The 22,994-nt window shown below is 44.6% G+C and overlaps 1 protein-coding gene across 2 annotated transcripts in view; it reads left to right on the top strand.

The window, feature by feature from the left end:
• Positions 1-22,994, top strand: part of LOC126239112 (gamma-butyrobetaine dioxygenase-like) — a 213,588-nt gene that overhangs the window by 69,192 nt on the left and 121,402 nt on the right. For both annotated transcript variants that reach the window (XM_049947837.1, XM_049947836.1), the window contains exon 2: positions 13,038-13,126. In XM_049947837.1, coding sequence (XP_049803794.1) covers positions 13,049-13,126 — 78 coding nt within the window. In that variant the 5' untranslated portion in view covers positions 13,038-13,048. The remainder of the gene's footprint in view (positions 1-13,037; positions 13,127-22,994) is intronic.

Genomic DNA, 22,994 nt, shown 5'->3' with positions numbered 1-22,994 from the left:
CATTATGGAGCCACCACCAGCTCGCACAGTGCCTTGTTGACAACCTGGGCCCACGGCTTCGTGGGGTCTGCGCCACACTCGAACCCTACCACCAGCTCGTCTGACAAGGCCACGGTTTTCCAGTCGTCAAGGATCCAACCGATACCAGAAGAGGGACTGCAGGCGATGTCGCGTTGTTAGCATACGAACCCGCGTCGGTCGTCTTGTAGCGACCCTTTTTTCTATCCCGACTTCCGTGTCTTGCATAAAAGTAGGAAAGTTAATTTATCTATAAATTGACTGGTATTGAGGGGTTTTGTTTTATTCCGGCTAGTTCTTAAGTTAACCCCAGTGAGTCACTACACGTATTGTCTTCCCAGTTCTGAAGGAAAAAACCATAAGTAAATTAATACTAGCGTTTTCAATAGATTCTCGTTCACTTGTTTCAGTTACTAGTCTGCAGTTTATTCTTGGTGAAAATCACGTAACCTAATTATTTATGAACCCAAATCGAAGCGCCGGCCGCGGTGGTCTCGCGGTTCTAGGCGCGCAGTCCGGAACTGTGCGACTGCTACGGTCGCAGGTTCGAATCCTGCCTCGGGCATGGATGTGTGTGATGTCCTTAGGTTAGTTAGGTTTAAGTAGTTCTAAGTTCTAGGGGACTGATAACCACAGCAGTTGAGTCCCATAGTGCTCAGAGCCATTTGAACCATTTGAACCAAATCGAAGTAAAGTTCAAGACGAATAGTCAGTTTAAAATTAACACGTTATTTTATTTAACAATAATTATTAATAAATCAGTTAATTCACACGATCGCATTCAAAGGGGTTCTTTGAATAAGTATCTAATCTGGAATCCCGTCAATATCAGAGATACTAAACGATGTTCTGTCACTTTCGATAAAAAGATTGTTCCCGTTTAACATCCATAAACTGTCACGAACTATGATTACTAGTCGCGTTTAGTAATGCTTTTCCACTATCACAATACAAAGTCCGAATCTGTCCAAAAATCGTTAATTCCGTAAAATATTTAAACCTTCACACGAAGTGACGTTAAAGTCAGAGAGATTATTGATCACCTCCCCGTTCCTCTAATATGACAAAAGTTCTAATTCTGAGCTGAAATTAATGCTTTCCAAAAAACAATCTTGTCGCGATTTATTCTTGCGCCCTGGTTTAATAAAGCTCCTATTGTTGCTTCCTAAAGCTGTACGTCCTAATTGACTTCGAACAGACTAGAGGATAGAGACTGGAGTATCATAATTGCATTGTATGTCTGGTTGGTTGTTTTTGGGGAAGGAGACCAGACAGCGTGGTCATCGGTCTCATCGGATTAGGGAAGGATGGGGAAGGAAGTCGGCCGTGCCCTTTCAGAGGAACCATCCCGGCATTTGCCTGGAGTGATTTAGGGAAATCACGGAAAACCTAAATCAGGATGGCCGGACGCGGGATTGAACCGTCGTCCTCCCGAATGCGAGTCCAGTGTCTAACCACTGCGCCACCTCGCTCGGTCATTGTATATCTATTTATACTTTAGTAAACGCTATCTTTCGTGTTCAAGACCTACGTACTGTGACTATAATATTGATTTTCTCATATATAAGAATAACTAATAATTTAACCATTTCTATCGTTTTTCCTCCCTCCCATGCTTCCAAAATTTATGATTAAAATTCTTTTTTTTCTATTATTTTTCTACTATAGATTTCCCTCTATGTGTCTCTTATTTCTATGTCGTAAATTACTACTTGTGGAGGGGCTTGGGACATTTTCTGAATTTATATTTCGAGGGCATGGGAGCTAATTTGGGAGCTATTTTGGTTTATTAACACCGAGAGGCGTTGTAGGTGTTACAGTCTGCTGCCACAACCCGCTAACGCCAAATTTCGCCGCATTGTCGTAATGAAAACGTTCGTCGTACGCCCCAATTGATTTGTGCGGTAGCGTTCTCGCTTCCCACGCCCGGGTTCCCGGGTTCGATTCCCGGCGGGGTCAGGGATTTTCTCTGCCTCGTGATGGCTGGGTGTTGTGTGCTGTCCTTAGGTTAGTTAGGTTTAAGTAGTTCTAAGTTCTAGGGGACTTATGACCACAGCAGTTGAGTCCCATAGTGCTCAGAGCCATTTGAACCATTTGAACCATTTGTGCGGTTATTTCACGCAGTGTCGCTTGTCTATTAGCTCTGACAACTCTACGCAAACGTCGCTGCTCTCGGTCGTTCAGTGAAAGCCGTCGGCCACTGCGTTGCCCATGGTGGCAGGTAGCGCCTGAAATTTGATGTTCTCGACACACTCTTGACACAGTGAATCTTGGAATATTGAATTCCCTAACGACGGAAGGTGAAGGGGAACAGTCTACGTCTGATCCTCCAGATTTACGTTTTCCTCAAGTTCTCTACAGGGCGAAAAGTATTTAAACCGACAAACTCTGGGAGGTTCTAGGGGACATCAAAACAAATATTTTTCCCTAATGTCATATCTTCCTTTGAGGAATATTTAAACCGGTCGAGGAAGATTTCTCTGCTGGCAAATTAACTAAAGCAACAAACACTTTTCCATTGTTTAATGACCAAGAGGCAATACATTAACACAACCCAATTACAGTTACAGTAGCTTTTCAAAAATACCTCCATTGACACGTAAACAAAGGTTGAACTATCGAATCTTGTTCTGTCTGACACGGGCAGAAACCACAGGAGTATCCTGAACTGTTACTGCTGCTGCTACTATCGGGGCAAACAGATCCTCTTCTGATGCAACAGGAGTTGCATAAACAAGGTTGTGCATCTCTCCCCACACAAAAAAGTCCAGAGGTGACATATCTGGGGATCGAGCAGGCCATGGTACAGGACCACCTCCGCCAATCCACGTTTCTGGGAACCGTCGGTCCAGGAATCGACGCACACGACGACTGAAATGTGCCGGCGCCCCGTCATGTTGGAACCACATGCGTTGTCTTGTAGGGAGCGGGACGTCTTCCAGCAATTCTGGCAATGCTCTGGTGAGAAAATTGTAATAGTGCCTGCCATTTAATGGCCTAGGTAGCAGATACGGCCCAATTAAAGTCCTCAACAACACCGACCCGCACATTGACGAAGAACCGCACTTTATGGGCGCTAGTAACTGTGGCATGTGGGTTATCCTCACTCCAAACATGCGAATTGTGCACGTTGAAGACTTCATCACGTCCGAACGTTGCTTCATCGACAAATAACACAGAGGATGGAAATGTAGGATACATTTCACACTGTTCCAGATACCACCGCGAAAACTGTGCTCTGGGTGGATAATCAACTGGTTCCAGGTTGTGGACACGCTGTAAGTGAAATGGACGTAAAAATTGCTCTCGAACGACTGTTCTTACATTCGTCTGATTCGTCCCCATGTTACGTGCAATTGCACGAGTCCTGATAGAAGGATCCCGCTCCACATGCTGCAAGACAGCTTCATCAAATTGCAGCGTTCTTACCGTGCGACGGCGTCCCTGTCCAGGTAATCTGCTAAATGAGCCGGTCTCACGCAGATATTGGTACACAGCAGCAAAGATCGTATGATGCGGGATACGGCGACTAGGATATTGTTCTTTATAAACCCGCTGTGCAGCTCGTCCGTTGTGGTGCGCTACCAACCATATCAGTGTACTCACTCCAGGTGTATTGCTCCATTAGTAAACACAGACAATGCACTACTACACTGGTGGACAGCAGTTGCCTACAACTGAAGAGCGTAATACGCCCTCTAACAACTGAAGATCGTAATACGGCCTCTGACAACTCAAGAGCGTAATATGGCCTGCACCGGTTTAAATAATCCTGATAAGAAAAAATGACATTAGGGAAAAATATCTTTTTGATGTCACCTACAACCGCCCAGAGTTTGTCGGTTTAAAGACTTTTCACCCTGTATACTCCTTTGCTAACTAACCCAGAGCTCCGTCTCTAATGACCATGACAGAGAAGGCACATTTCTTACGCATTTAGAAGACTATTTTCAGTTTCATGCGCAGTACGGTAGTGTTAAAAATTCACTGTGGTGAAAAAACTTTGTACTTTTGAGTCCCTCTAATGTTCTGACTTGCACACAATGATCGGCTTTCAAGCTTTTACAGCCACTTGTCCACTTTATGGCACATTACCATTGTTTTAAAAATTGATGTCTTTTATTGCCAAAATAATGGCAGCTCATAAATTGTCCTAATTATTTCTCTGCAATGAACGTTGGAAAAAACTGTATTGCGAAAAAACATAAATTTCGCATGAAGGTTTTCGATAGAACCTATTGTTGCAGTTTCCATAAGTGTCACTCACAAAAACTGACTGGAATCGCTTCGTTCAACATATGGCAATCAATCACCTTCACAAAAGGCTATTTACAACTGAACTGGAAACGGGGAATACTGATAGTGTCGTAATTGAATATTTTTGTGTGCGTTTTTTTTTCTTTTTTTCCCCCTGAAAACCACTGAATGTGCCATGACTAATAACTTGAGATACGTTGGAAGTACCAGAGATGCCTCATTTCAGTTAAGAGTACCTTCACTACATTAGCACTGAAGTTCCTTTGTTCGTGACATTAGGAACGCTGAATGCGCCGTCTTTCATGGTCGTAAATATGTTATAACCTGTTTCTCGCTCACTTTCCTAGAAGCAACAAACAATAGTATCGGAAAGCGCTGTAAAGTGGCCAGAGCGGCAAAAGTGGCCATTGCATATTTTTTTCCCTTCAGTAGCGCTGCTGCCTGCCGGTAAGTGGCCAAACTAATTCTAATATATACCATTACTGTAGTCAATGAGCTTAACAGAGGAAGCTTGTTCTGTAAGTTTTTAACAGGCATTTCTCTGATTTTCAGTCGTCTGATATAAGGTGACTCAATTATATTATTCCTGTTACCTACTTACCTGTTGAGTGAAGAAAAGTGATTTAAAAAGAAAAAAAAACAGATTGCAATTGTTTATTACAGGAAAACTATGAAAGATAGAAACACGTTGCGCCTGCCACTGGATAGAGGAAGGTTCAAAGTTCTATGTTTGCCCAGACACTATACCATATATTCAACATGAGCACCATACATTGCCCTAGAAACATCGAAACTGCAGTCCATTTCATTCCACACATGATCGCTGTTTATACACTCATGCTGATAAATTAAGGATAATTGCCGGATGTGGTGCCACACGACGTGGCACACACTACAGAGATCTGTAAGTCCACGGTATTGGTGATAAGTTGATAAAACCGTCCCGAAACACATCTGCTACAAAACGCCACTGTTTCCTGCGCATGTACCCCGACATCAATTTGGGGTATGATTACCATGCACAAGTACAATGGCCGTACAACGGGTTGGCATACTCTGGATCAGGTGGGCGCGCAGCTGCTGGGGTACAGCCTCCCATTCTTGCACCAGTGCCTGTCGGAGCTCCTGGAGTGTCCTAGGGGTTTGAAGACGTGCAGCGATACGTCGACCGAGAACATCCCAGAGCTGCTCAATGGGGTTTAGGTCTGGAAAACAGGGAGGTCACTCCATTCGCCTGATATCTTCTGTTTCAAGGTACTCCTCCACGATGGCAGCTCGGTGGGGCCGTGCGTTATCATCCATCAGGAGGAAGGTGGGACCCACTGCACCCCTGAAAAGGAGGACATACTGGTGCAAAATGACGTCCCGATGCACCTGACCAATTAAGTTCCTCTGTCAAAGACATGCAGGGGTGTACGTGGACCAGCCGGCCGGAGTGGCCGTGCGGTTCTGGGCGCTACAGTCCGGAGCCGAGCGACCGCTACGGTCGCAGGTCCGAATCCTGCCTCGGGCATGGGTGTGTGTGATGTCCATAGGTTAGTTAGATTTAATTAGTTCTAAGTTCTAAGCAACTGATGACCTCAGAAGTTAAGTCGCATAGTGCTCAGAGCCATTTTTTTGTACGTGCACCAGTCATAATCCCACCCCACACCATCAAACCACGACCTCCATACAGGTCCCTTTCAAGGACATTAAGGGGTTGGTATCTGGTTCACGCCTGATGAAAACCCGGTGAGAATCACTGCTCAGACTATACGTGGACTCGTCCGTGAACATAACCTGGGACCACTGTTCCAATGACCCATGTACTGATACTAGGCTTTACGGGTCTCCTGTGACCAGGGGTCAGTGGAATGAACCTTGCAGGTCTCCAGGTGAATAATCCCATGTCTGTTCAGTCGTCTGTAGACTGTGTGTCTGGAGACAACTGTTCCAGTGGCTGGAGTAAGGTCCCGAGCAAGGCTACCTGCAGTACTCCGTGGCGCTGATGGTGAGATATCGGTCTTCTTGTGGTGTTGTACATTGTGGACGTCCCGTACTGTAGCGCCTGGACGCGTTTCCTGTCTGCTGGAATCGTTGCCATAATCTTGAGATTACACTTTGTGGCACACGGAGGGCCCATGCTACGACCTGCTGTGTTTGACCAGCCTCCAGTCGCCCTAGTGTTTTACCCCTCATAACGTCAACAACATATGTTCTTTGAGCCATTTTCAACACAAAGTCATCATTAGCACGTCTGAAAACGTCTGCATACTTACTCGCTGTAACGTATTCTGACATGTACCAACACAGCTCTGCGTATGTGGAAGCGTCACCGTGCATCGACCGCAGGTCAAATGCACCGCAGTGTCATACCCCGAGGTGATTTAAACCCGCAAATCGCCGACCGGAGCGTTGTTTCACCATGTATCATCATTATCCTTAATTTATGAGCATGAGTGTAGAATCAACAGCGTGAACAATTCGATTTCTCAGCTATCGAAGAGTAGCTTCACATAGACTCTGTCTTTTATGTATCCCCAAAGAAAAAAAAACAACGCAAGATGTGAGGTCTACTAAACGCAGTGAACAAGGTCTAGTTGTGCACCTTTTCCATTACAACGTTGTGGGGTGATGGTATTAAGATAACGCCACACCTCAAGGTAAAAGTGAGACGGGGCGCTGTCACGCATAAGATTGCTCATTGGAATCTTCGTGAAGTTGAGGAAACAGTTTTGCAATATGTCCAGGTATGACACTCCTGTCACAGTTCCCACCGCAAAAAAAAAGTCCATGAACTTTGTGAACGAAAACGACACGAAACACATTCATATTCGGTGAGTCTCTTCCACTTTCGGCGACGACGCCAGGGTTTGTGACACCTAAATTCTTCCATTATGAAGGTTAACTTTACCTGATAGATGAAACGTCGATTCGTCCAATGATTAGTTCGGAAAAAGTGTTCTCTGCCATATCTTGGAGAACTGAAATGCAAAATTCGCACCTTCTCTTACGGTCGCCGAGACGCAGTTGCTGCAGTAACTGCAACTTGTAAGGCTTCATTTGCAGGCGTCGTTTCAAAACACGCCACACTATTGCTGGAGGAAGTTGAATTTCTGGCTTGCCCGTGTTATGGACTTCCAAGGATTCCGTGTGGAGGCATCTCGGATAAACTCGACATTTTCATCAGACGTGCGTGACCGACACTACTCTTCCCTTTGCATATGCAACCAAACTCCAACAATTTTGTATGCCAGTCATAGACCTGATTGTCCAGAAGCGGTTCCTTGCTAAACCGACGGCTAAATGCACGTTGAACTTGAGGAACGGACTGACTTCGTTCAAATTCCATCACGCAACATGATTTCTCTCGTGGTGTAGTTGTCATGTTGCTACAAACAAGAGCGCAGCTGTGTGAAAACGTTGGACCTTATTCTACCCAGTGACATGCACAACGTTTTTCTTTTATATCTTGTCAGTAACAAACAGTTGACATCTGTTCTTTCTTTTTTGAACCATGCGGGACTCTTACAACGTAAGTGTTTAAATAAAGTTTTTTGGCTACAAATCTAGTTCCTTGTTACTTCTCCGCGGTTTGAGAGTTTCATATGTGGACGATTAACGCCGACATGCCGATCGTTCGGGGGAAAAACCCACACTACTCGTCGGGAAACGTGAGCAGAGTCTTAACCACCCCCCCCCCCAAAAAAAAATTAGTTTTTGCCGTATATCACTACTTCTAAATACATTTATATACTTTCATCCGTTGTCCTAACCCTTTTGGGCGATTTTAAGTTAATTAAGCTATATCATTAAAAACCGTCTCTATTCTGTTATATTTGGCCTAATACGGAAATGCGAATGAAAACAGTCTGCTGCGGTCGTTTGGTTTTGTTTCAGATGCTAGTGAATCAAGATGCATATAAATATGTCTGGAAATCAGAGTAACCAAAATGCCACCCCGTTGCGAGGGCACTGCACATTACGGCCGGAAAAAGTGGTCACTATGCAAGGCTTCAGAAAAATGCGTACAATTTCTATATATTATTGTCTTTGTCGCTTAACAATATTTGTTGGGTTCCCTTTAACACGAATTTTCAAAATATGTAAGTGGCAAACTTGTATCAGTAACCATGGTTTGGTGTAAATTCAGTTTTCCTCAGAGTGGCCGTTTTACCGCACCTTCACCTACACTTTATCTCATTTCAGTTATTCTCGACGTAGACCTCTAGCATCGAACAAAAAAATGGCTCTGAGCACTATGGGACTTAACTGCTGAGGTCGTCAGTCCCCTAGAACTTAGAACTACTTAAACCTAACTAATCTAAGGACATCACACATATCCATGCCCGAGGCAGGATTCGAACCTGTGACCGCAGTAGTCGCGCGGTTGCAGACTGTAGCGTCTAGAACCGCTCGGCCACCCTGGTCGGCTCTAGTGTCTAACGCTTTAAAATAAACGAAAAAAGAATCATAAATAATAACATTGAGCTAAGAATTGAAGGAAAGCGGTATACAACAAAGTGAGCGCTGTTACTTAAAAGGAGCCACGACCAAGTAATGTAATCTGAAATCATCAGAATTTAACTATGTATTGTGCAGCAAATGAAATAAAACAAAATGTCGTATAGTTTTAGATATGAAACTGCGCGATCTTCCCTCCTTCGAAATATTCCTCGTTTTCCATTGACCAACAAATAAGTACTGAAAAAAAAAGGAGCTATTAGTCGTGGTCAGATTTCTTGAAGAGGAATTTAAAGTATTTTGTTTCTCGTTGCGTTAGTGATGTCATTTTTGTTTTCTTCGTTACTGCTCAGAAATAAGTGAGGTGATGCTGTGCACATTCAGTGACTCCTTGGAAGTTCAAAATGGCTCTGACCACTATGGGACTTAACTGCTGATGTCATCAGTCCCCTAGAACTTAGAACTACTTAAACCTAACTAACCTAAGGACGTCACACACATCCATGCCCGAGGCAGGATTCGAACCTGCGACCGTAGCGGTCGCGCAACTCCACACTGTAGCGCCTAGAACCGCTTGACCACCCGGGGCGGCTCCTTGGAAGTGAAGCATGACACTTACATCGTTCAACTAAATTTCCATTTTTGTATTTTTTTTTAATTCCAAAATTATCGAATTTCTCGAACACTTATGATGTCATAATCTGCATTCCTTCCAAGAAAATTATTTGTAACGCGGATCTGTCGGGCTTCTTGTTTTCTTACATTTTGACATTTCTCAAGTTTACCGTTTCCCGTTTCCAGATTACAAATTTCGTGCAAGTCGAGAAAATTCAGTTTTTCCAAAAAACATCGAAGCTGTGCTCCACATGACTGAAGATACTCGGCATGTGACTTAGTCAGGGAGACAGAGGCACCCTTAGGAGTGTCGAATACGGAATAATTCCGATTTTGGGTGTATTTTTAGCTGTAAAAGTGATCTGTTCGCGATGGATACTGCACAATTTGAGCGAAACACAAAAACAGCCTTGTGTCAATTACTGCAAATAAATGTGCAAAAAATTCGACTAAGGAAATGCATAATACGTATGCAGCATAGTAATAGGAGACAAACCTTGAGTACAGCGTCGGTCGGAAACGTTCCGAGATTGATTTTATTCCTGGCGTGTACACGACGTAAGCGCAATAACTGCGGCGAGAGCTGTTAACTGTTAACAAAAGATGTGCATTCGACCAGTTGTCGTCAGCAGGCAATGTTAAGTAGTTGACGTGCGGCCATAGAGCGTCAACGGCGTCTTTTGACAAAGCACAATGGAGCAACATCTGTAAATGAAGTATGCAGGACATTCCCCAGAACATTTTGAAGAAGAGAAACGTGTGTGGACATCTTGACACGTTCGTTGGATGATATGTAGCAACTTTTATACACAGAAAAACAAAACTTCCGCACTTTGTTTCTGATCCAGAATACACTCCTGGAAATGGAAAAAAGAACACATTGACACCGGTGTGTCAGACCCACCATACTTGCTCCGGACACTGCGAGAGGGCTGTTCAAGCAATGATCACACGCACGGCACAGCGGACACACCAGGAACCGCGGTGTTGGCCGTCGAATGGCGCTAGCTGCGCAGCATTTGTGCACCGCCGCCGTCAGTGTCAGCCAGTTTGCCGTGGCATACGGAGCTCCATCGCAGTCTTTAACACTGGTAGCATGCCGCGACAGCGTGGACGTGAACCGTATGTGCAGTTGACGGACTTTGAGCGAGGGCGTATAGTCGGCATGCGGGAGGCCGGGTGGACGTACCGCCGAATTGCTCAACACGTGGGGCGTGAGGTGTCCACAGTACATCGATGTTGTCGCCAGTGGTCGGCGGAAGGTGCACGTGCCCGTCGACCTGGGACCGGACCGCAGCGACGCACGGATGCACGCCAAGACCGTAGGATCCTACGCAGTGCCGTAGGGGACCGCACCGCCACTTCCCAGCAAATTAGGGACACTGTTGCTCCTGGGTATCGGCGAGGACCATTCGCAACCGTCTCCATGAAGCTGGGCTACGGTCCCGCACACCGTTAGGCCGTCTTCCGCTCACGCCCCAACATCGTGCAGCCCGCCTCCAGTGGTGTCGCGACAGGCGTGAATGGAGGGACGAATGGAGACGTGTCGTCTTCAGCGATGAGAGTCGCTTCTGCCTTGGTGCCAATGATGGTCGTATGCGTGTTTGGCACCGTGCAGGTGAGCGCCACAATCAGGACTGCATACGACCGAGGCACACAGGGCCAACACCCGGCATCATGGTGTGGGGAGCGATCTCCTACACTGGCCGTACACCACTGGTGATCGTCGAGGGGACACTGAATAGTGCACGGTACATCCAAACCGTCATCGAACCCATCGTTCTACCATTCCTAGACCGGCAAGGGAACTTGCTGTTCCAACAGGACAATGCACGTCCACATGTATCCCGTGCCACCCAACGTGCTCTAGAAGGTGTAAGTCAACTACCCTGGCCAGCAAGATCTCCGGATCTGTCCCCCATTGAGCATGTTTGGGACTGGATGAAGCGTCGTCTCACGCGGTCTGCACGTCCAGCACGAACGCTGGTCCAACTGAGGCGCCAGGTGGAAATGGCATGGCAAGCCGTTCCACAGGACTACATCCAGCATCTCTACGATCGTCTCCATGGGAGAATAGCAGCCTGCATTGCTGCGAATGGTGGATATACACTGTACTAGTGCCGACATTGTGCATGCTCTGTTGCCTGTGTCTATGTGCCTGTGGTTCTGTCAGTGTGATCATGTGATGTATCTGACCCCAGGAATGTGTCAATAAAGTTTCCCCTTCCTGGGACAATGAATTCACGGTGTTCTTATTTCAATTTCCAGGAGTGTATTATGCATCTTGCCGTTCGCGTGTGACGCGAGAAGTGTATCGCATGTGGAGATAAAGGCTATGAAAACTGTAGCAACAGAAAAAAAGCGCACAGAAAATATGCCGCAAACAGCGACAATAATTCTTAAAACATGCTGTAGCATACAATAAATAAGGTAGTATGAAAGTATCCATAGAAAACTATATTTCAAAAAACGATTAGTAAGAATGTAATAATGTGCTACTGTGTATAACCATGCTATTTTCTGCATGTGTTAGATTAAAAAAAAACCACTGATGATGGTGATATTTGTCGGCGAAACTAATTTGGGAGAATAAAGAAATAAACGAATAACAAGGTGTTTTGCATGAAGCGGACTCAATTTCTGATGTTACTGACGTAATATTTGCTGACCTGTTTAGATAATTTTGATATTAATCTCATTCACCAGCGCAGGTATGCATTGCAGATTTGTCTTTTGTCAATAACACACAAAACACAGTGCTCAAAATGGCTCAAATGGCTCTGAGCACTATGGGACTTACCATCTGAGGTCAGCATTCCCCTAGAACTTAGAACTAATTAAATCTAACTAACCTAAGGACATCACACACATCCATGCCCGAGGCAGGATTCGAACCTGCGACCGTAGCGGTCGCGCGGTTCCAGACTGAAGCGCCTAGAACCGCTCGGCTACAATGGCCGGCACTATACAGTGCGTGCACGTTATTATTTATTCGTATTTGGTCATAAATGCAGGCAATGGCTTCGCTTCTGAGTAACGGCAGAAGACATCGTTAGTATGTCTTGCTTACAGATGAGAGACCAAAGAGCAATATTTGTCTTTGTACCCACATCGATTCAGATTTTTCCTACGCTGTAGCAGCAATCAGCTGCTTCATGTTCCAAGATGAAACAAAACCAACAAAAGAGATCCCTTCGCGAAGCACTTCCAAATAAATGATGGCTTTTTCAATTTGGTTACACTGGAAATTTCGCGACCGTCGCTGTACAGGATCGTGGAACGATTAATTCTGAACGTGATGCGACAGTCTGCTCATCGATGAAATCATGAGAGATAAACGAAAACGTCGCATCGTTCGTCATCGTCACAATGGCAGCTGTTGTGCAGAATGTCGAACACTATTTGATGAAGGAAAAACATAGTATAAATGTCTCTATTTGTTCCCTTATGTCAATCAAAAAATACCTTGACAGCAATTTGCATCATCTCGGGAAATTGTTGAATCCTTCCAAAACCACGTTTTGTGGCACCAACGTCACAAGAGAAAAAATGTTTTCAGAATATTACTGGTTCGAACCCATGCTAAATTGTATAAATTTGAAAGGTGAATATTATGAAGAACAACACAACGGTTTGTATCAAAGATTATTTTTTCTTTATATTTGTAAAAAACTTAAAACGGTCCTTGTATTACTGTGTTTCAGAGGTGGCGAATATGTTGCGAGCACCTGTTCTCGGCGCTTTGCGCAGTTTGTCCGCTAATTTGGCCTCCAGAAGACTTCTCACCACCAAGGTATTGACGCCACACCACTCTTACGATTCGCTGCTGCAGAAAGAGATGATAAAGTTCTGCCAGTTAATGTGTCAATGGTGCCGTTCTAACTCCACCTGATGTTTGCATGGAGATTTCCTTTCACGAACTTCAGTGCAGGACACATCAGCATACCTCGCTACTCAGATCTTTAGTAATGAACCCCACTTTCTTTTTGGATCCATGAGAAGGTGAAGTGAAACCACTTCATGCGATTCCAGCTGCTTGCAATTCGCAAAAAAATCCTGGAAGCTTGGGGGCTAAACTGTTTTGTGTAACGCAAGAAGCCACCATATTACTGTTAGTTTTAACTACACTGTACAACACAATACTCGATATGATATTAGGTGCACAATAATTCTAGTAGCAAACTTTCGCAATTCTTCCAGGAGTGTTTGCAGAGTAGTTTGACATAAGAAATGTACTGCCTCTATTGAGTCATGACTGATTGATTTTGACGTGTCTGGGGCCTTGACCTACGGATTATCAGCCACTCACTACGTTCTGATGGGTGTAATATCATGTATACAGCATCAAAGGAAAAAAAAAGTCAAAAGACAAGACCCAGTTGAAATCTTCGGATAATGTGTGAGATAGGTAATTAAATTGCTGAAACAGGACAATATATATAAAAAAAACAGCAATGAAGCAGACCTAACTGAATACAGACGATTAAAAATGAAGTAGGTACATAGTGCAAAATGACAAAGCGAGAATGACTGGCACAGAAATGCAAAGCCGTAGAAGCAGACATGACTACCGTAAAGGTATATGCCTCGTAAGCGAAAATGAAATAAGCCGTACAAGAAAAGAGAGGCGGCTAGGCACCGAACTGTAGGCTAAAATGCGGAACGAATGTAAAGAAGAACTATACAAAGGGAACAAACTCGAAGACGATATTATGGATGGGGAAGAGAAAATATAATACATGTTGGTAGAAGTCCATTATCATTTTGAAGTTCTCGCATGCTAAATACTTCTTTTACAATCAGATGCAATCTGTTAAGTTATATCGCAGTTTGAGGAAGAAAAGTCTGTTAAGTGCAGCGCTTTATATGATTTATTTGTTGCTACTTGGCTTGAATGGTGTGACGCACAGGACCGAGAAATCAGAAAAATTTTCCAATTTTTGTATCCATGGTTTTTTAAGCTGTTGATTCGGAATTAGTCAAACCAGGCTTCTTTGGTACTGGGATTGTACACTACTGGCCATTAAAATTGCTACACCAAGAAGAAATGCAGATGATTAATGGGTATTCATAGGATAAATATATTATACTAGAACTGACATGTGATTGCATTTTCACACAATTTGGGTTCATAGATCCTGAGAAATCAGTACCCAGAACAACCACCTCTGGCCAATATAACGGCCTTGATACGCCTGGGCATTGAGTCAAACAGCTTGGACGGCTTGTACAGGTATAGCTGCCCACGCAGCTTCAACACGATACCACAGTTCATCAAGAGTAGTGACTGGCGTATTGTGATGAGCCAGTTGTTCGGCCACCATTGACCAGACGTTTGCAATTGGTGAGAGATCTGGAGAATGTGCTGGCCAGGGCAGCAGTCGAACATTTTCTGTATCCAGAAAGGACCGTACAGGACCTGCAACATGCGGTCGTGCATTATCCTGCTGAAACATAGGGTTTCGCAGGGATCGAATGAAGGGTAGAGCCACCGATCGTAACACATCTGAAATGTAACGTCCACTGTTCAAAGTGCCGTCAATGCGAACAAGAGGTGACCGAGAAGTGTAACCAATAGCACCCCATACCATCGCGCCGGGTGATACGCCAGTATGGCGATGACGAATACACGCTTCCAATGTGCATTCACCGCGATGTCGCCAAACATGGATATGACCACCGTGATGCTGTAAACAGAACCTGCATTCATCCGAAAAAATGACGTTGTGTCATTCGTGCACCCAGGTTCGTCTTTGAGTACACCATCGCAGGCGCTCCTGTCTGTGATGCAGCGTCAAGGGTAACTGCAGCCGTGGTCTCCAAGCTGATAGTCCATGCTGCTGCAAACGTCGTCGAACTGTTCGTGCAGATTTTTGTTGTCTTGCAAACGTCCCCATCTGTTGACTCAGGGATCGAGACGTGGCTGCACGATCCGTTACAGCCACGCGGATAAGATGCCTGTCATCTCGACTGCTAGTGATACGAGGCCATTGGGATCCAGCACGGCGTTCCGTATTACCCTCCTGAAACCACCGATTCCATGTTCTGCTAAGTCATTGGATCTCGACCAACGCGAGCAGCAATGTTTCGATACGATAAACCGCAAACCCGATAGGCTACAATCCGACCTTTATCAAAGTCGGAAACGTGATGGTACGCATTTCTCCTCCTTACACGAGGCATCACAACAACGTGTCACCAGGCAACGCCGGTCAATTGCTGTTTGTATATGAGAAATCGGTTGGAAACTTTCCTCATGTCAGCACGTTGTAGGTGTCGCCACCGGCGCCAACCTAGTGTGAATGCTCTGAAAAGCTAATCATTTGCATATCATAGCATCTTCTTTCTGTCGGTTAAATTTCGCGCCTGCAGCATGTCATCTTCGTGGTGTAGCAATTTTAATGGCCAGTAGTGTGTATTCTTCCCGTAGCCTGTAGGTATTACGCTTGTCCCATACACTATCTGATGCCATACACTACTGATCTGATGACAGATGTTACTGAACTTTATGAAGGCTTGAACTCTGCTAGGGACACTTTCAGTGGAGTGTCTGAATGCTTGTGGAGGAATGACATCCCATTCTTCCTCAAGAACCGAAACCAGACAAGGTAACGATGTTGGACGCTGCGGTGTGGAGCGACGGCGACGTTGTAACTCATCCCAAAGGAGTTCCGTTGGGCTCAGGACGAGACTCTGGTCAGGCTAGTCCGCTTCAGGAATGTTATTGTCTACAAACCATTTCCCTACGAATGCTGATTTGTGACTGGGTGCCTTGTCATGCTGATCCAAACAGTCGTCCTTTCAGAACTTTCCCTCTACGCTACTCAATACACAACGCTGTAAAATGTGTTCATATCCTTTCGTAAGCGTAAGAACGAGAGGGCACCATAACCACGAGAACCACCCCTATAGCGTAATGGTGTGGCGATTGCACACTCTAACCTTGTATACCAGTAACACAAAGAGTTTGTAGTTGCAACACTTCTTTATTGATTACACATACATATGAATTCATCAGCAGTACTAGTGAATTAACAAAATTTGCATATCAAGGCCCTACCCACAATTAGTATTTACAATATTAACCGCTACACGTGTGACAATGGCCCCTTTACGTGCCGGTAACAACAGATAACCAAATGTTTACAATGTCGGCTATCGCCTTTCTCACTCAGTTTTACACTTACTGGAAACGTAAAATTCATTTCATGCTACCTAACCTGAAGGGTACTATTAATTGTTCTGTTTACACTTAGCATTCTACTACACTCAACATCCGGAAGATTCTAGACTTTATGCAAAACGTCAATTTGATGAACATGTGATGGACGCGAGCAAACGTTAATCCATTAACATTTCACAAACACAAGATCGAAAGGGTGAACTTACACTCAACTTTGGGCAGTAGGAAATATTCTGCCTACAACAAGCCTCTCGTTGAATGGAATAGAGAAACCGTGCGTTAACGGGGTCCTGACGGCCATGAGTTCAACTCCTGAGGTTTCCGTCACACTGCAAGCTCGCGGGGCGAGGTCTGCTCGCGTCGACCACTATACGCGTTTCTGAAAACAGGAAAACATGAGCGGCAGACAGAATGTAGTATATACAAGTTACACAAATATATACAGAAAATCAATACCTTAATATAAACATATTACAAGTTAACCAATGAACAAAATAAAGGAGGTTAGTTTCCTTTGATCCAAAAATAATAAAAATCTAGATACCACATGAAAAGATGTGCCAGTCCACACTCAACGACTTAAGGTAATCTGTCTTTGCCGAATGGCTGACACCACATAAATCAAACGTGCAGTACTTAACGTGACAATCAACCTTCGGATAGGTATTTGAAATTGCAATAGGAACTAATATCACTTCAATACACACAAGAAATTATTAAGAAACAACAACTACCACTAATTCGTAAAACCAGAAAATTCTAAATCTACAACTAAATTAAGAAATGACGTTCAAGTGAACCAGCCACCTTCAGCGTGCCACTAAGCACCAAATCCAAACCTACAAATGCGAGGCGCTATTTCTAGCCACTTTAGTAACATAATTTCATGGCCGTTCCAGAACATAACTCGTCTCGCCACCACTGCAGTGAATGTTTTGCTGTCCACTAGCACGAGCAACTGTAACAGTCACCAGTCCTTAAGTACCCATTCACTATATATAGAAGGAGGACCCACCACGAAAGCTTGGCGATTAATTTTTTCTTCTTCAGGTGAAATTCACACGCCATCCATCCACATAGCTTTCGAGGTATTAGCAAATCCTGGTCGCCACTGGCTAGCCATGTTAATACAACTTTAATACTTCCCGGCAGCGGCCCATGCTTCTTCGTTGCTCCAACTCAACTGGTCCTTACGGCATACGGCCCTGCCACGTGACATGGTGTCGCCAACTCCCCACAACGACAACATCGAAAGCGCGTCACGTCACAGACTCACTCGGCGCATGCGCGGACCCACTCTCCTCGACTTGCGCACGCGCGCCACCATAAATAGCCTGCCTCAAAGACGCAAAGAGAACAAGGCACAGGGAGAACGATCAAAAATGGAAGTAAGAATCGACATCGCCTGGCGCCAGAAACCCACCGGCTCACGCAACACCACCTCCTTCGTGCTTCGCTGTTGCCACGACACATGATGTCAGGTAACATCTCGAGGCATTCACCGAACCCAAACTCTTGCATCTGGGGTTCGATTCCCGGCGGGGTCAGGGATTTTCTCTGCCTCGTGATGGCTGGGTGTTGTGTGCTGTCCTTAGGTTAGTTAGGTTTAAGTAGTTCTAAGTTCTAGGGGACTTATGACCACAGCAGTTGAGTCCCATAGTGCTCAGAGCCATTTGAACCATTTTGATCTGATCGCCACGGGGTATAGCATAACTCACCACTCGATGTCACAAGTTTCCAGTCATCCACTGATCTGTCGCTTCGTTCTTTACACCACCTCAAGTGTCGCTTAGCACTGAGTACACAAAATGTGGCTTATGAGGAGCTGCTGGGGCACTGTACCCCATCTTTTTAATTTCCTAACTACAATCATCGTGCTAGCTGGATTGCTGGTACCACTTTTGAACTCACGACTGATTCCTTCCACTGATTTCATGCGATTTTTTGCAATGGCAATCCGGAATGTTCGACGGTTCATGAGCTCTGCCTGAATTTCTTCGCATTTCCACCTCACAGTTACTTCAGTAGCAGTCGACTTGGGAAGCTTTAGAACGGTTGAAATGTCCCTAATTACTTGACATCCAATGACTTGTCGAAGTTCGAAGTCAGTGAGCTCTCCCGACCGCTCCATTTTGCTGTCACTGCTTCTCTACTGACAACACAATACTACCTGCCCTCTTTAATACTGCTTGATCCGCCTCTAGTGACATCTAGTGGTGAATTCTGTTTTACGTAGGGCTATCCGGATAATCATACAATGAAGGCTTTCACGACCGGATGTTTCAGCTGCCGAGAATCGATACATGGATAATACATTTGTGGTTTGGTCACATGACAAAAAGGCTTTAGAGGAATTCTTTTGTTATTTAAATAGTATAAATCCTAAAATCCAGTTTACAATGGAAAGGGAGAATGACAATGCAGTATCCTTCTTGGATGTCTTCGTTACGAGACAGACTGATGGCAACTTGAAACATAAAGTCTTTCGGAAGGTTACACATACCGACAGATACTTGCATAAGAATTCCAATCACCACCCACAACAGAAAAGAGGTGTAATTAAAAGTCTAGTGGACAGAGCCAAAAGGATTTGTGCGCCGGAATACCTGAACGCCGAGTTAAACATCTAAAGCAGGTTTTTGAGAAGAATGGGTATTCTAGTAAGGAAATAAGAGTTTTGCGACCGAACAACGGGAGGCCTAAGGACAACGATAGGAGACAGCGATGGAAGAACACGGTTTCTCTACCCTTCATTAAAAAAGTAACGGATCAAATCGGCAAGATTTTAAGGAAACGCAACGTTCGACCGATTTTCAGACCAACGAAGAAAATAGGCCAAGCACTTCGTTCCGTTTAGGATAAACGTCCCCCTCTGTCTGCTAGTGGTGTATACAAGATTTCGTGTGCATGTGGTAGGGTCTACATTCGAACTACAAAGAGAAGTGTGAATACACGGTTGAAGGAACATAAAAGTCTTTGCCGACTAGGGAAAACAGACAAGTCAGCCGTGGAGGAACACGCTCTTCAGTCAGGTGATCACATAGTGAAATTTTCGGAAACTGAAGTTTTAAGTTCGATGACGAACTGTTATCCACGGCTATATGGAGAAGCCATCGAAATATATAAACATGGGGATAATTTTAACAGAAAAGAAGACGCTATGAAACTCAGCGATATATGGACAGTCGCGCTACAGAATCGATGAGAAGTTTTTTATCTTTGACGTATTATGATCGATAGTTATATTTTATCCTTGACAAGGTTTATCTCTATCACGTGAAATCCAGACCACGCCCACTTTCCACGGTATTTAGGCTGTTCTTCGTCGTCCGACTCGTCAGTCGGTAAGACTCAGCACAACCAGAACCACCTCCGAAGAGGTCTAACGTAGCTTTGGACGAAACATCAGTGGTAGAAGAGTTCCATGGACCACGACCATACAACCCGGAAGAATTCTCGGCAGCTGTCCGGATACTTTTGCGAAGATAGTGTACATCCCCCACTCATCTGCCAAGTTTTTAGTTCGCTTAGCCAAGTAAAGGTCGATTCACACTTAACGTCAACGAAACAGAACTGTTGGTATGTTGACACCAGACGAACGGCAACACAACGCCACTTTGTTCCGCCCGGTATCGAACGACATCAGTGATTTTATGAGATACAAAAAGCTGCACAAAGCGACGTGTTCTAGAACATTCTATCCTTTGCACCCTTCGCTACATGTCCGGTTTGTGTTTCACATACGACCTAAATAAACTACGGTGAAAATCGGTCAGCCTCTTAACATTTCTACTAAATGTAGTTTCAAGTACACAGTGTAACACGTATTACATTGAGATATTTTGCACGTTAACATGATTTAATATTACGGTTAATTAACACTGAAGCGCCAGAGAAACTGGTAAAGGTATGCGTATTCAAATACAAAGATATGTAAACAGGCAGAACATGGCGCTGCGGTCGGCAACGCCTATATAAAACAACAAGTGTCTGGCGCAGTTGTTACATCGGTTACTGCTGCTCCAATCGTACGTTATCAAGATTTAAGTGTCCCAGGTAGTGGGGATTTTCTCGTACGACCATTTCACGAGTCTAGCGTGAATATCAGCTATCTGGTAAAATATCAAATCTCCGAGATCGCTGCGGCCAGAAAAAGATACCGCAAGAACGGGACCAACGACGACTGAAGAGAATTGTTCAACATGACAGAAGTGCAACCCTTCCGCAAACTGCTGTAGATTTCAATACTGGGCTATCAACAAGTGTCATCGTGCGAACTGTCCAACGAAACTCTTGATGACTCCAGGACACAAAGCTTTACGCCTCGCCTGGGCCCGTCAACACCGACATTGGACTGTTGGTGACGGGAAACATGTTGTCTGGTCGGACGACTCTCGTTTCAAATTGTATCGAACGTATGGAGTGTACGGGTATGGAGACAAACTCATGAATCCGTGAACCCTGCACCTTAGCAGGGGACTGTTCAAGATGTAGAGGCTGGAACGTGTGCAGTTGGAGTGATACGGAACCCTTGAAACATCTAGATACGACTCCGACACATGACTCGTATGTAAGCATTCTGTGTGATCCCCTGCATCCATTCATGTCCATTGTGGATTACGACGGACTTGGGCAATTCCAGCAGGTCAGTGCGACACGCCACACGTCCAGAATTGTTCCAGGGACACTCTCCTGAGTTTAAACACTTCCACTGGGCACCAAACTCCTGAGACATGACCATTATTGAACATATCTGGGATGCTTCCAATTTACTGTTCAGAAGAGATCTCCACCCACTCATACTCTTACAAATTTATGGATAGCCCTGCAGACTTCATTGTGTCAGTTCCCTCCAGAACTACTTCAGACATTAGTCGAGCCCATGACACGTCGTGTTGCGGCACTTCAGCGTTCTCGCGGGGGCGGTACATGATATTAGGCATGTGTACCAACTTCTTTGGCTCTTCAGTGTAAGGCACACTTAATAAAAGAAGTGCCTCACATATATATGATTGCAAAATATTTGACAACTTTTAACGCCTACATTTAACTTTGTGATGTTGAAGAAATGTTCCGTAGAAACGTTCATAAACCAGTTTTCAGTAATTACGACAGAAAACTGTAACTCACCGGACGTATCAAGAACGTGACAGGCTATGTTAGTACGTGGTTTTTAATGTTCTCTACGTCTTTAGTCTATAGAATATAAATTACGATCTGCGACCTCAGAAGATGAAAATTCAGGCAAACCGCAAACTTCGTTTATTTTTTATTTTATTTATCTTTCTAGGTCATCAGTCTTCTGATTGGTGTGATGAGCCTCCGCCACGAATTCATGTTCATCTCAAAGTAGCTTTTTCACCTTACGTCCTCAGTTATTCGTTGGATCTATTCCAATCTCTGTCTTCCCCCATATTTTGTACCCTCTACAACTGCCTCTAGTGAATGGAATGTCGTAAAATTTGTCCTATCATCCTGTCCCTTCTTGTCAGTATCTCCATGTTCCTTTCTTCCCCGTTTCTGAGGGAACCTCCTCATTCCTTATCTTACCATTTCACCTGATTTTCATCATCTTTTTATAGCACCACATCCTCTTCCGTTCCGGTTTCCGACAGTCCATAAGTCACTACTGCACATTCTTGTGCCCCAAATGTACTTTCCCAGAAAATTTTCTCCTCAGGTTAAGACCTATGTTCGATGCTAGTAGACTTGCTGTGAATGGGAACGCCTTCTTCGCCTATGCTGGTCTGCTTTTTATGTTCTCCTTGCTTCACCTCTTGTGAGATATCGCTTCCAAGGCAGCAGAATTCCTCCTCCTCTTCTGCTCCGTGGTCCCTGACTTTGATGTTAGTAAATTTCTCACCAGTCTCACTTCCGCTACGCCTCATTACTTTCGTCTCTCTTCGGTCTACGCTCGGTCCATATTCTGTGCTTACAAGGGAACCTCCCCATTGCACCCCCCTCAGATTTAGTTATAAGTTGGCACAGTGGATAGGCCTTGAAAAACTGAACGTAGATCAATCGAGAAAACAGGAAGAAGTTGTGTGGAACTATGAAAAAATAAGAAAAATATACAAACTGAGTAGTCCATGCGCAAGTTAGGCAACATCAAGGAGAGTGTGAGTGAAGGAGCGCCGTGGTCCCGTGGTCAGCGTGAGCAACTGCGGAACGAGAGGTCTTTGGTTCAAGTCTTCCCCCGACTGAAAATTTTATTTTCGCAAAGTTACGATCTGTCCGTTCGTTCATTGACGTCTCTGTTCACTGTAAGTTTAGTGTCTGTGTTTTGCGACCGCACCGTAAAACCGTGCGATTAGTAGACGAAAGGACGTGCCTCTCCAATGGGAACCGAAAACTTTTGATCGCAAGGTCATAGATCAACCGATTCCTCCACAGGAAAACGCGTCTGATATATTCTATACGACACTGGTGGCGGCATGTGCGTCGCATGACAGGAATATGTTGTCGACCCACCTAACTT

This window comes from Schistocerca nitens, chromosome 1, assembly GCF_023898315.1.
Source record: "Schistocerca nitens isolate TAMUIC-IGC-003100 chromosome 1, iqSchNite1.1, whole genome shotgun sequence".
Taxonomy (NCBI): Eukaryota; Metazoa; Arthropoda; class Insecta; order Orthoptera; family Acrididae; genus Schistocerca; species Schistocerca nitens.
This window is presented reverse-complemented; position numbering and strand designations above follow the sequence as displayed.